The 13,392-nt window shown below is 43.5% G+C and overlaps 1 protein-coding gene across 1 annotated transcript; it reads left to right on the forward strand.

The window, feature by feature from the left end:
• Positions 1-789: 789 nt before the first annotated feature.
• On the forward strand, positions 790-10,192 carry GLIPR1 (GLI pathogenesis related 1). Its single transcript, XM_008502554.2, has 6 exons — positions 790-1,014; positions 3,708-3,953; positions 5,806-5,915; positions 8,068-8,150; positions 9,236-9,262; positions 9,346-10,192. The coding sequence occupies exons 1-6, from the start codon at positions 835-837 to the stop codon at positions 9,492-9,494; spliced, it is 795 nt and encodes a 264-aa protein (XP_008500776.1). The 5' UTR covers positions 790-834; the 3' UTR covers positions 9,495-10,192.
• Positions 10,193-13,392: the final 3,200 nt, after the last annotated feature.

Raw genomic sequence — 13,392 nt, forward strand, 5'->3', positions numbered from 1 at the left:
CAACCTCACTGCTGCAGAGATATCCAGGCTGGAACTGTGGGAAAGGACCTGAGCTTGGTGGGGAGGTAATAGTTAATGGCAGTGTGAGGAGGAGGGTGGTGATGGGTCTGAGCAGGGAGTATTCGGTATCCAACGCATGGGACTCCAGCTGCTGGCTGTGGAGTCCCATATGGCACAAGACAGCATCAACCTTCATAGCACCCAGCCCTGCTGGGTTTCAGAGAGTGAATTCCAAATTGCTAAAGCCTAGGAGGACAAATTGATAGCAACACAATACATGTGTGTGATCAAAGGAGAAACCTATCAATAACTGCCACATATTTAAATTACAGTTCTCCACCAAATTTACCCCACCAATAATGCAATATACAACCAAAGGGACTTGATACTGTAGTAGAAGTCACAGTTCAAATAGATCAGTTTTTACAGCTTTTAGACTCAGAGTAGCATCTTTAACAACAATGTTATTTGCATAAAAAGCAAAATATTTATCCAAAACTTTACTGCAATCCATAGTGATTTCTATGGATGGGATGCTATGGAGCAAAGAAACAAAACCAATGAAGCCCAAAGGACAGAAGAGAAGAATCTTGCCACCACAATTAGAGAAAGAAGAAGAAAAAAGGAAAGATAAAGTTGCCACAGCTTCATTTCCTTATTCTCATAGCAACGCTCTTGAAATATGACTCATTTCCTCTGACCAACACTGTATTCAATTACCATAGCTAAGTCCAGCCCACAAGCCTTCCAAGCAGAACTGCCAGGGGAGCTGAAACCACCTCACACAGCTGAAACACTCTGCTCCTGAAGCTTGAAGACCAGGGGCTGAGAATCATGACAAGCAGATTTTCTGCCTGTGTGCTGGCTTTACTGCACTTTTTTCATTCCTCTGACTCCTATGAGCCATCAACGCTGCCTGATATTGGAGATCCAAAGTTTATTGAGGAATGTGTGAAAACCCATAACAGATTCCGGTCTGGAGTGAATCCACCAGCCAGCAACATGCTTTACATGGTAAGGGGATCTTCACAACTTGTGTGCAAGTGTGCATCATTGTGATGGGGTTTATGGTTCTCAAAGGTGGGTTTTTTGTGATTAAGAAAAAGAAAAAAAGATTAAACCTGAAAGAACCCAGCCTCCTGGGATCATAAATAAGAGCTACCTTTGCCAAACAATGCTGGAGAACTTTCTCCAAGCTTTCTTTAAAAAGTTCTCACAGAGTGAGCTGACAGAGCTGCTGCTCCTAGGTTCTGGGGCTGCAGGGGGAGCCAAAAAGTGCATCTGGAGGCATCAGTGTGCCCTTGTGGCCAAGAAGGCCAATGGCTTCCTGAAGAGCATCAGAAAGGGGGTGGTTAGTAGGCCAAGAGAGGTTCTCCTCTCCCGCTACTCTGCCGTGGTGAGGCCACATCTGGAATATTGTGTCCAGTTCTGGGCCCCTTGGTTCCAGAAGGACCGGGAACTGCTTGAGAGAGTCCAGTGCAGAGCAAGCAAGATGACTGAGGGAGTGGAACATCTCCCTTGTGAGGAAAGGCTGAGGGAGCTGGGGCTCTTCAGCTTGGAGGAGACTGAGGGGTGACCTCATTAATGTTTATAAATATGTAAGGGGTGAGTGCCAGGAGGACAAAGTGAAGCTTTTCTCAGGGGTGACTAACAATAGGACAAGGGGCAATGGTTATTGGAGCACAGGCAGTTCTGTATAAATATTAGGAAGAATTTTTTCACTGTTAAGGTGGTAGGGGACTGGAACAGGGAGGTTGTGGAGGTAAGGCTGCCCAGGGAGGTTGTGGAGTTTCCTTCCCTGGAGACATTCAAAGCCCACCTGTACACATTCCTGTGTGACGTCCTGTGGCAGGGGAGGGGACTCGATGATCTTTCAAAGTCCTTCCCTAACTTTCTATGATTCTATGAGTTATGAAATTGAATCTGAGAAATGGTTCATGGGGAAAAAAATTCAATTACTCTTTTCCTGAGTAACAATAAAATTTATGAGTGAACTTTCCTGTCCTGTGCAATTTACCCCATGCATTTTAGTACAACCTATTTGCATAACTGCAGTTTCATAAGCAAAGAAGGAGTATAACTGCAGTTAAACTACCAATTTCTGCAGATTGCTTTTCAACAGTCAGCCAGTTTAAGCATTCACACTAAAAAAAGGAAGGTGCCTTTAAACTTCCTTTAAATGTATTACTTTTAAACTTACTATTACATATACCTTCATGGAACTTTAAATGTACTATTAGTACTATTATTAATAATATTATTAATCTACATGAAGGAGAAAAGAGATGCGTGGAGTCCTAAAAACAGAATGTGAAAACAAATCTATGAAGCTCTAAGGTCCATCCACGATTGTCATACATCTTTCATCATGGTCATTCTTGTGACCTCAGAGCATTGCCAAGGTGTAATCTGCAGTCTCTGTCTTAACCTGCAGTAAAGCTAGGACTGGAAGATAACTTCTCTACAATGCTGGATTTTGCTTATTGTCCTTCAAAGCTATCATTTAAGAAAATATTAACTATTCACTTGAAATAAGTGAATACTCAAGTTTACCTTTAATATTTGATATACTGAGTTTCTAGGTGAATTACTGTATGCCAGTTTTGTGGGAGAATGCAGGCCTCCCTCCAAATGTTAGGCATAGGAGGAAATGGAAGACATAGGTTACAAAGTATTTTCAAATCTCTCTAGACTTCTTTTGGTAGTAGTTTGCAACTTTCAAATATTGGTAACGTAAAAAAATGTTTAAATTGTTTTGGATTTGCCTATGGTAGAAAAAAAGTTACATAATGTAAAGCAACCATAAAATTTAACAACCCCATTCAAAATAATTTCTCTAGTGAAGCTACTGGCTTTTTTTGAAGAAGCAACTGAGCTATTTTAATCTTTACAGAAAAGGACAGACAAAAAAGGTTTATCTTTTACAAAGTCTAGTCCAAAATAGTTCAGCAGTGCTGAACAACTTGATACAAAGTATCACTAGAACTACAGTCACAGACTTGTGGTACTGCATTTTTTCAGGAGGTACAATACTGTATTTGCTCAGCCAAGTGTGTGCAAGAAAATTCAGCCAAAACAGACACCACCTCCAGTGCAAATAATGACATTTATATAATGCTGCTTAAATAACCAAATTTAGTAGGACTGAATGGCAAGTGAATGAGTGATTCCACAAATATGAACTGAGGACTAACATTTTAAGCCCCCAAAGATGCAAACCAAGGGGTTGAGTTTAAACTGTCCCAAAAATCAACACATTGCTTGACATGCTTGTGAATTTACCTGCAAGCTGTGTCCTGAATTCATGAGGCTGTGTATGACTCCAGTCTGGTTGGCATGGTAACATTAATCCCCAGCCCTCAGATTACCTGCAAATTAATTTTTTTCAATTAAATAATGTTCTCTTATGGCTATCAGATCCTGGAACTACATATTGTGTACCAAACACTTCACTTGACTCATGTACAGCTCTTGGTGTCCAACAAAGCAGTCCGCCAAGAGCACCCACCATCTCAAAAACTTCCTTGAGCTTAATGAGTGACTTAAGTTCAAATCTGAAGTGAACTTAGAAGCCAATTTACCATGTAGCTCTGAAGGTCTCAGAAGAAACAAACAAACAAAAAACCCCATGAAATTGAATTGTATATGCTATTGAGACACAGATTGCTAAGATACCAAGGTGATTTTTAGTCATCTTTGTTTTGCAGAGTTGGGATCCAGATTTGGCAATGACTGCAAAAGCTTGGGCAAAGAAATGCCTGTTTAAACATAATATCTACCTCAGAGTTCCAGGACGTGCTCACCCCAAATTTACCCCTGTTGGAGAAAATCTCTGGACTGGCTCACTTTCTATGTTCACTGTGCAAGGAGCCATCACCTCTTGGTACAATGAGGTCAGCGCCTATGACTATGCCACCAATACCTGCAGAACAAAATGTGGCCACTATACCCAGGTAGGTGTTGCATATTTCCAGCTAAATCATGAACCAGCATTGCCATTTTGACACAGAAACTCTAGTTTTCTGTTGAAGATTGAATGAACTGTTTTCCAAGTGCTGTTGTCTTATTTTCTCTCTGTGTGCATAAGATGTTCTCACATCCCCATTTTAGAGAGGAATAGATTGGCTGCATCGCTTTTTTTAAAAAATATGGCAGTTGCATATTTTTTTCCAGGAGGGAAACCATCAACAGCCACATCTGTAGGCTGCTGTACATGGTGCAACTCTGATGGGCAACCTCCATCCAGCACTATGAGCCATGCGAAGGGCTGGGGAAACATCAGCATGTAAAGAGTTGTCTACAGTACTGCAAGCATCAAGTGCATATTTTTTCCAACCACAATTCCCAAGGAACTATGTCTATGGGAGAATAGGATGGCTTGTAACAGTGGCTCTAGAGATTAGTGGCTTGAAGCTATTTAGTATTTTTTTGCCAAGTTGCACATATGCATTTATGACTTGGAAGGCTGAGCTGAAGCTGGTGGGGTGTCTGAATGATATGGGCAGATTCTTGGTTATAGAGAAGATATTTGGATGCAAGAGCCAAGATGATAGTGTGTTGTTTTTTGACCTTGTTCACAAGAGTCAGCATCTGGAAACTGCAGTGAAATGCCCCTTAACTGGCACAAAAGCACAGTGCAGTTCACAACTTTGTTTTTAAAGGAGCAGCCCTGGTGGTTGCTTGGAGGAAAATGAGAATATTCTCACTTGGAGTCAGTGATGATAGTGACTGTAGCTGGCAGCTGCATGTCTGCCCAGCTCTGGGAGGCATCTTTGGGTCGCACCTTCAGGGAACCCTGTGTTCCCATCCACCATTCCCAATTGTGGAGAAGTTTCCCCCAGGTAAAATTATTACAGCTACCACAACCACATCTCCAGTACATGCCTTAGTTAGTGGCTGCCTGGAATGGGAAGGTTCCTGTCATTTGGTCCTTTGCTATTCTAGGGATGCAATTGCCTGTATGTCTGGTATTGGGAGCACCTTCCACTCTGCTGCTGCTCTAAGAACACCCTCAGAAGCTTGAGGATTGTCCCATCTTTCCAGAGCTGGCACCAAACAGCCCCTTTGAGCTGGTAGAGGCTCGAGTGTGTTTCTTCGTCTGCTTTGCTGCCAGGATCTCTCCATGTCTCTCACACAGTCTGTCACCATTGCTGTTGCATTGCCCTCAGGTACCCAGTGATATACCTCTGTCACAGAATTTATTTTTCCAGAACTGCAGCATTTGGCTGCACTGTAATTTTTGAGCTGGGTATAAGGTGCATCTAGTCAAACTAGATGGCTTTTTGTAGACAGAGGATCACTAGATCATGCAATGCCTTCTCCTCTAGATAAATCTTAAGTCCTGACCATGATGCTAAAAGGCAGGACCACAGCCCAGATGCAGTATCTCTCTTTGCTTCTCCTGTAACACCAATTGGCTTCTAGCAATTTGCCTATTTGTTCCTTCTGGATTTAGTATGGAGGCAATCAGTCCTCATAGGACCTAATAGCAATGGCATGAAGCAGAGGAAACAAACTTCACCTTCTCCTTTGCAGGAGTGGAAAACTACCTGTTAAGGTCAGATATTCTTTATTTCAGACTCCCTTCAATAAACACCTGGTGAACCGAGAAAAACAGTCAGGTGTTTTTCAGAAAAAATTAGGATTTTGATATCCATCACAGCTGCTTCTCCCCAGTGAAGGCTGACCAGGGCGTGCTCCTCAGCCAGTTCATTGCCATGAAACAGAGGAGGGCAGATCTTCTCCATAATGCTTCAGATGCTGAAGCAAAGCCTTTATCACTGGTGTACCTGTCTGTCTTTGCAGGTTGTTTGGGCTACAAGCTACAAGGTCGGCTGTGCTGTCCACTTCTGTTCTAGGGTACAGTACTCCTCCATAGCCAACGCAGCACACTTCATCTGCAACTATGGGCCAGCGTAAGATTTTTCATTACAAATATTTCATAGAGTTTAGGTCCTACCCCTTCCTTACCACAATGCACAGCATTATTAGATCGGTCCATCTCTTCATGCATGTGCTTTGTGGAAGGAAATGGTCCCCAAAATAGAAAGAGGAACGCCTCTGTCTTTTTTTGTTTATTTGTTTATTTGTTTGTTTGATAGAAAGGGTAAAATGTAAGATGCTGACATGAAAATACTGAAGTGATAATTTGAAAATTAATTCCTTGCTCCTGAATGGAAAGATGGTCTCAGATAGTTGCCAAGGTGCAAGCCCAGAGTCTGAAAATATTTTTGCTTGTGCCTGCAGAATTAACCCTCTAGGTCAATGGTATAGATAAATATTGCAGTGTGCAATGCTTGCACAGAGGGCTACTATTAAGTCTGGATCTGTTACAGGCAAAATTTTATCCAGAGGTCCTTCATATGCATAGTCAGAAGAATATCCAGCTAGGATGAGTGCTTTTTACCTTTCTCTTGGTTATGAATATCTCCATAATCTAAATAAAGATTTAAAAGCTTTACAGGCATACCACGTTGGGCCAAGGTCCACGAGCTCAAGCAAGTTTGGGATTCCTGTTGCCAATGCTTCATCCTTGAAAGAATGTGTACCCCTAACCAAATACCTAGAAAAGAAACAACTGTTGCTCTGTCAAAGCAACAATACTCCTCTTCCTAGAAGCCCCACACCCAAGCAGCCTGAGGAACCATTGATTCTGCCAATTCTTGATCCAGAAGCCACTGATCACCCAAGTCAGCCCCTCCTTTCCCTTCTCCACACCAGCTGAGCACCCACCATGCTAGATGGTGTGGAAGCAGGAAGCAGGCCCTGAGGAAGGCATGAGATAAGCTTCTGTCCTCCTGACCTTAGCCAAAATTTGTGTTGTGCGGAGGACCACAATCACACTGGATCCCTTGCCTTTTGTTGGCAGGAATCCCATGAGCAGGAGGAGCTGTGCCTACACCCTCAACAGCACCCAACAGAGCAGGCAGGATCTTCTCTGGGAAAGCCAGGGGCTCTAGAGAGGACATGGAAGCTGTGTCTTTCCCTGCTGGGTGAAGACACTGCAAAGAGGCTGTTAAATACTAAGAAGCAGGGTAATATATCCAGTGGCTGCTTACGGGAAGTGGGAGCCTAAGTTCTTTAATTATCTAATCCTTCACTATTTTCAGCTCTGCCAAGGGCCAAAGTAAGATGAATGCATGATTTCATGCTAAAATGAATATTCTCCAAAGTAGTATAAGCTTCAACTGAGTAATGGAAGTCCCACCTTGCCCAAAGTAATGAGTTTTTACCATAAAGTTTAGCACTGCTGAAACTGTATGCGTTTAAAATCCCTCTCAGTGTGTTTATGGGTGCTTTGAGGCCTGCTGTACATCCTACTTTGACCATGCTCTGATGAAAGCAAGCCAAAGCACTGAGCTGCATTTGACACAGTATTAGGAGTGGTCAGGTAGTACTGAACCAGGAGCTTGAGGAGAGGTCGCTGCTGCCCCTCACACCACTGACCGAGAGAGCAGGGGGAGACACACATTGCTCCTAAATGAGCAACTGGATCTAGTGAGAGGTGTCCTTGTTCATGCTGAAGTGAGAGGGGCTGGAAACAGATAGTTTTTAAAGTCCCTTCCAAACCAAACCATTCTGTGATTCCATGATTCACTATGATCCAATAAATGGATGAAATCACTTCCTCTAAAAGATTCTCCACCACCAGAGATTCCCCTTCAAGGTTGATTATGGATGTGCTCACACAGAAACTGAACCAGTGTTTGCTCCCAGACAGCTTTGAGAGCCCACTGTCTCCACACACATAAATTTTCCAGCTTTGAGACTATTTTAAGATGTAGGTTTGACATAGTGCTATCTCCAGGATTCCAAAGTGGAGTGGGGGATGAAATGGCTGCCCCATTACATTTAATTTCTTCTTCTTTGCTGCATGTCTTGGGCACAGGGCATTCAGACAGGGGACATCCAAAAACCATCTCCCTATCAACACAAGTAAAGGCAAAGCTGTTCACTCCAGTGAACATAAGGCTGGCCACATGCTTTCCCCAGGTCAAGAGCTAGTTAGTGATAGTTATTAATATTCTCCTGAGGATGGTTTGAGAGAACTGTTACTTTCCTTCACAGTGGGAATTACCCAGGGCACCCGTACCAGATGGGAGCAGCGTGCAGTAACTGCAGTGATGAGCAGTGTGCCAACCATCTCTGTCGTAAGTAGAGGACAAAGAGCCCTCCTCCCCAAGCACACATAGGAAGGGAAGGAGAACAGTGCTCTCCTGTTCCTAAACGTAGTGTGAAAAACTGCAGTCAAAAGCCAAGTGAGCAGTGATGAACAAAGAAAGCTGAGGAGGGTGGGAGGAGCCTGTTTTCTAACCTGAGGAGTGATGGGATGAGGTCTGCTCTTCAGGTGGTGGAGAGTGTAATACCAGAGATAGAGTGGCTGCATTTTAAGGTGTTGATACCCACACCAGAAATTACTAGTTTCTGAAATGGAAGCCCTGAAGGAGGTACATGTCCCCTCCCAGGGGCTCCAGGTTATTACCCATTGTATGAGCTGTGGCTTGAGCTGATGTAGGACCCCGCTGTGCCACTGTGGGAGGGAAGAGCTGCCACAGCACTGGCAAAGCTGTTCACTCCAGTGAACATCAGGCTGGCCACATGCTCTCCCCTAAGCACAGGGAGAACCAGGCTGACACATGAGAGCCCTTCATTGAGACATTGTGCTTAAGGTGAGTCCCTGACAGCCCACCTGATTCTTCTGCACTTGGCTTTGTTATGGCTGGATAGAGTCAGGAGGGAAGGGAACCTTCTGCAATTCCCAAGAGTACAAGACACCCTGCTGTGGACAGAGGGAGCTGAGGGTAGGGTCACATCTTTCCCCAGCACTTAAACTCAGGTGAACTAATGGAGAAGGAAGATGGTTTCAAAATAACATAACAGCAGGAACAAGAGGGAGTCCCTGATGTATGGGGATGTTCAATGTTAGCCACAGGCTGAAGATGTTAAACACAAGGTGCTGGGCAAAAACCAAAGTGATGCTGGGAAGCATCTCCTAAATGTCAGCCACAGGTGGGAGAAGTCAACACAGTTAATCAACAGCTCCTCAGCAAAGCCCCCAGAGTCACTGAAGGGCTCTGCTGAAGTTAGGTGGTCTTTGCTTCTTTCTGGAAAGAAACACAGCTCCCATAGCTGTATTTGTGAGTCCACTGTGAGGCTCACACTTCATTCCCTTTTGCTGAGACTCAGATTTTTTATAATATATGTCTGCTTACATTCACTTCTTTTCTCTCTCCAGAAAATGCAGAACGTGACCAAGTCATTAGTAAGTACCACCAAAATTACTGCTTCTCTTTGCTGTCCTTGGTGCAGTTATACTCAAAACCAAGTAACTTGTTTTGTTCATAGGTGGTTCCAGGTGGCATCCAGACTGGGACAGACCTGCCTGTGATGAGTACTGCATCACCCTTATTGTTTTAAGGCTGTTAATCCTTATACTGACAATTCTGGCCAGCTGGCTCCTACCAAAATGCTGGTCTGTAAGCACCCGCCAGTGAGTGACAAACTGACCATGAGACCACTTAAGTCATCTCATCCCTTTCCAGAACATAAGTTACGGGTAGCACGGTGATCAGTAGAGACACTGTTTGCACTCACAGGTGATTTAGAAGTACAGCAATACCACTGCAGGCAGCCGCTAGGAGAGGTGATAAGCAGCTCTCTCATTGCTCAGCACCAGTAACTGCTTTTAAATTATTCATGCATTTTTCCAAAGGGGAGTGGTGTGAGCAGGATCCAGTAAGGGACCACGTTGCCTGGGAAGCACACTGAGGAGCAGGCAGCTCCCCACCACTTTTTCAGTCCCCAGCTCAGGAGCCTAACTTGAGAGTCAGCTAAGGCTCTGGGCAGAGCACTCACCTCCCTCATACCTACTGCTCTCTTTTCTTGGACACTCCTCCAGCAAGATTCACGGTAACCAAGAGAGGGTTTCATTTAAATGTTTTTTTGCAATAATTTTTGGACCCCCGTGATCTCTTGCATTTGCATTCTTGGCAGGCAGCGCATTTCCTGGTTTCACAGTGCACTGGGGCCACTGGTACATAATTGCTTAGATCTTTGTTTTAAATACCTCATCCAAAACATAGTTTCACCTGTGTTTACACATTATTAGGTGTCACTGCAATTCTTCATGGTTGTGGTTTTTTGTTTTGTGGTGTTGGGGTTTTTTCTGAGTGTTGTTTTTGACTGCTGTTTCAACCAATAAATTATTTCCTGCTTCCCGAGCATGGCAACTGTGTATTTGCAATACGAGATAAAGCTTAACTGCTGGTGCAACAAAGCCCTACTACATTCAGCTCCAACCTGCACAATGCTGAGAAACACAATGCTGGGAAAGACAGCATAAAACTCCAAACAAAATCACGCTGTGTCCATAGTTATGCCTTTGGTTCAACAGCTGCCAAGGGGTGCATCTCCTGGAACCTGTGCATCTGGAGCACGCAGAAAGCAGCTGGGATGCCTGCTATGCTCAGCTGGGCATGTCCTCTGCTGACTGCAGCAGCTCAACTTGAGTGGAGGAAAGGAGCAGAGCTGCACAGACTCACAGTGGGACTTCAGCAATCTGTATGTTTGGAGGCAAGTTTAGATGCCTTTGCATCCATGCCCCTCTGCAAGGCACAGATGTGCGCTGCTGTAAGGGAGGCTGGTGAGTTCCCCTTGCCACTTTGTTTCTGAGGTATTGCCCCTGCAGTACCTGTCAGGTTTCTGCACACTCAGTCCTGACGCTGGGGTGCATCTTAATTGAAAACACAGGAACTAGGACCCAAAGTTTCTCACCTTATTCTTCCAGGTAGGTGGCTGCTTGCAATCGAGTCATCTCAGCATCCCCTCCATCATTTTTCAATATGCCAATACAGCTGGGGACAAAATTATGAATTTTGCCCTTGATATATCTTTAGTTTGCTGGCTATGAGAGTCTCTGTAGCCAAGGCCCCATATTCAGAGAGACAAGGTGAGCATTTTCAGAACCCATGCGAGCCTACCTATGAGAGAGCCAACCTCAGTTCTTTCTTCCAAACTAGGTAGAGATGAGGGTGTTTTTAAAAAAAACATCCTCATTGCAAAACACGGCCATGGCTCTATCTGTTAAGAAGGGCAGCTTCTTTCCTCACTTGTCTTTTGACACTTTCTTGTGCAAGACCCAAGCCTCAAGCCTCATGTACTGCAAAGCCACACCCGAAAATCCCATCAGGGAGGTGGTATATGGGCAGCAGGACTCTCTCTCTGTGCCTTCTCTCTTGCACACACTCTCTGTGCACTCTCTCTCCCACCCCAGCATGGAGCCAGCAGTACCTGCCTCACTGAAGCCACATGCAGTTAGCCTCTGCTACTGTGAAGAGGAATTAAGGAGAGGATAGAGCAAACGCTGCAGTGTCTAGAGAGTAGAAATGGGCTCAGCAGGAATTCTCTCCTGTTTAGTTTAATCTTCTGCTTGGTGTCCAGGAGAGTAAACAGAATGAACACAGAGCCCCTAAAGTTTAAAACATTTAACCATAATACCTCAGCAGCTCTAAGGAAATACCATCAAAAAAGCTTCGTTAAAAAAAACTGTAGACCAGTGGGGCTTGGGGGAAATAAAAACCATCAAACTTGATAGCACAGTATCTTTCAAACAAAAAAGGCACAAATTCAAGAAATCAAAGCTAAAAAAGTACTGCATATAATTTTAAGGACATCAAAAAACCTGTTAATTAATTCCTGATAATCAAACCACATCATCAGTGAGCCCATGTTGCCCGTTGCTGTTCAGATATGGCCTCTTAAGCAGACAAGTTCTTTGGTTTAACTTACCTACAGGAATCTAAGAAGGTTTTTGTGATTTTCCAGTTTAAATAAACAAATAAATGTCCAACCACCAATCCTTGAGACCTGTCAATCATAACAACTGAAAAAGATAGAACACAGTGCAAAGCCTTTTCACCCCACAGCAACACAAGGACAAGACTCCCTGAAGCCTCCTAAAGAGTTTTAGTAGAAATTTGAAGTGGATTTACATAGATGCCTCAGCTGTGGGTCCTAAATTTAAAAAGCACAATGGAAGTACATAGCACTTCAGCTCAGGATGCCATCAAGCTGAGCTCTTTTCAAGCACTGCAAGTCAGGCCACCAGGCAGCTGGCTGATGCAACTGAAAGCCATTTTCTTTTAGGCTGCTTTCACCTGGATCAAGTTCCTGACATGAAATGCCAGCTGGCAAGAGGAGTGTAGGACAACCAGCCCTACATTTGTTTTTAAACAACAAAAGAGAACACCTGTGCCAGTTCCCTGCAGTGAAAGGGGCCTTGTCCAGTCCAGAATAGAACCCACTCTTCCTCCCCTAATTCACTCACGTTCATTCCCTCTTTTCAGTCAAGACTCCTCATTCTGCACACTCATCTGTGGGATCACACTGTAGAACATTGCAACTCAAGTATTGTGATGCCTCCTGTTGAAATCAGTCCTTTCACTATGTGAGAAGTATTGAGTGGCCTGACTGATACTGAACTTAGGTCACCCCTGCACACCATCAACTGCTACTCCAGCTGGTATTTATAAAAAGCATTTCATAGTGCTGGTATCACTAAACCCATCAGCTCACTACAGTTTTTGAGATTAGTGTTTGTGACTTACTGATTATGTTCTCAGTGAAGAATATGTTCAAGTAGTATTTTCTTGATTCATTCAACACATAATTAACCTATCATTTATAAGCAACATAGTCCCTAAGAGGACAGAGTGTTTTTTGCTTAAATGCCAAGAAGTGATCACACAACTAAAAGGCACAGAAAGACCAATGCTGTTCCCTACCCTCACAGGCAAGCATCTCAGCAATTTTTCGATGCATATGTACTGCCTATCTAACCATATATATTATAAATTCTCATTTATACATGTAAAAAAGGAAATGGCTATGTTTTCATTTACTACTTAGAAATAAAAGGTCACTAACCTAAGAATGGAGAGCTGCAATATTCTAGTATAGTAATTTCCACTGCATGTGTGGGTGATTGAAATTCAAAAACATCGCCAAAGTACTCCAGCACAGTAATGAAACTGGTGTAGCTCCACACCTCCTGATCATCACATTTGCTTCTTTAATCTCAGATGTACATTATATGCAACATCTGCTCTTCTGGCAAAGTGTTTCATCACAGCTTGCATTTTCAAGGAACTGAAAACCTCTAATCTTCCTTTATAAAAAAGGAAGACTTAGTGCTTTCTCTGCAGCATATTCTGTCTAGAAAGACACTTGCTTTGTACCACATTCTAACAGCCTCCATGATAATGCTAATAAATTATAGTTAATTAATGGCATTCAATTATGATTATAGTTTGTCTAATTCTCACAAAGAACTGTGTGCTTGCTTCCCGGAAAAACAACATGCAGGTTGTGCAGCAGATAACGAATTCTATTACT

This window comes from Calypte anna, chromosome 1 (assembly GCF_003957555.1).
Source record: "Calypte anna isolate BGI_N300 chromosome 1, bCalAnn1_v1.p, whole genome shotgun sequence".
In the NCBI taxonomy this organism is placed as follows: Eukaryota; Metazoa; Chordata; class Aves; order Apodiformes; family Trochilidae; genus Calypte; species Calypte anna.

What these genes read in the sequence shown, in the direction of transcription:
- GLIPR1 (XM_008502554.2), top strand. Translation starts at nt 835, where the DNA reads ATGACAAGCAGATTTTCTGCCTGTGTGCTGGCTTTACTGCACTTTTTT. An exon ending in AATGTGGCCACTATACCCAG is followed by an intron (nt 3,954 to 5,805) that starts GTAGGTGTTGCA and finishes CTGTCTTTGCAG; the next exon opens with GTTGTTTGGGCTACAAGCTA. An exon ending in ATCTGCAACTATGGGCCAGC is followed by an intron (nt 5,916 to 8,067) that starts GTAAGATTTTTC and finishes TTTCCTTCACAG; the next exon opens with TGGGAATTACCCAGGGCACC.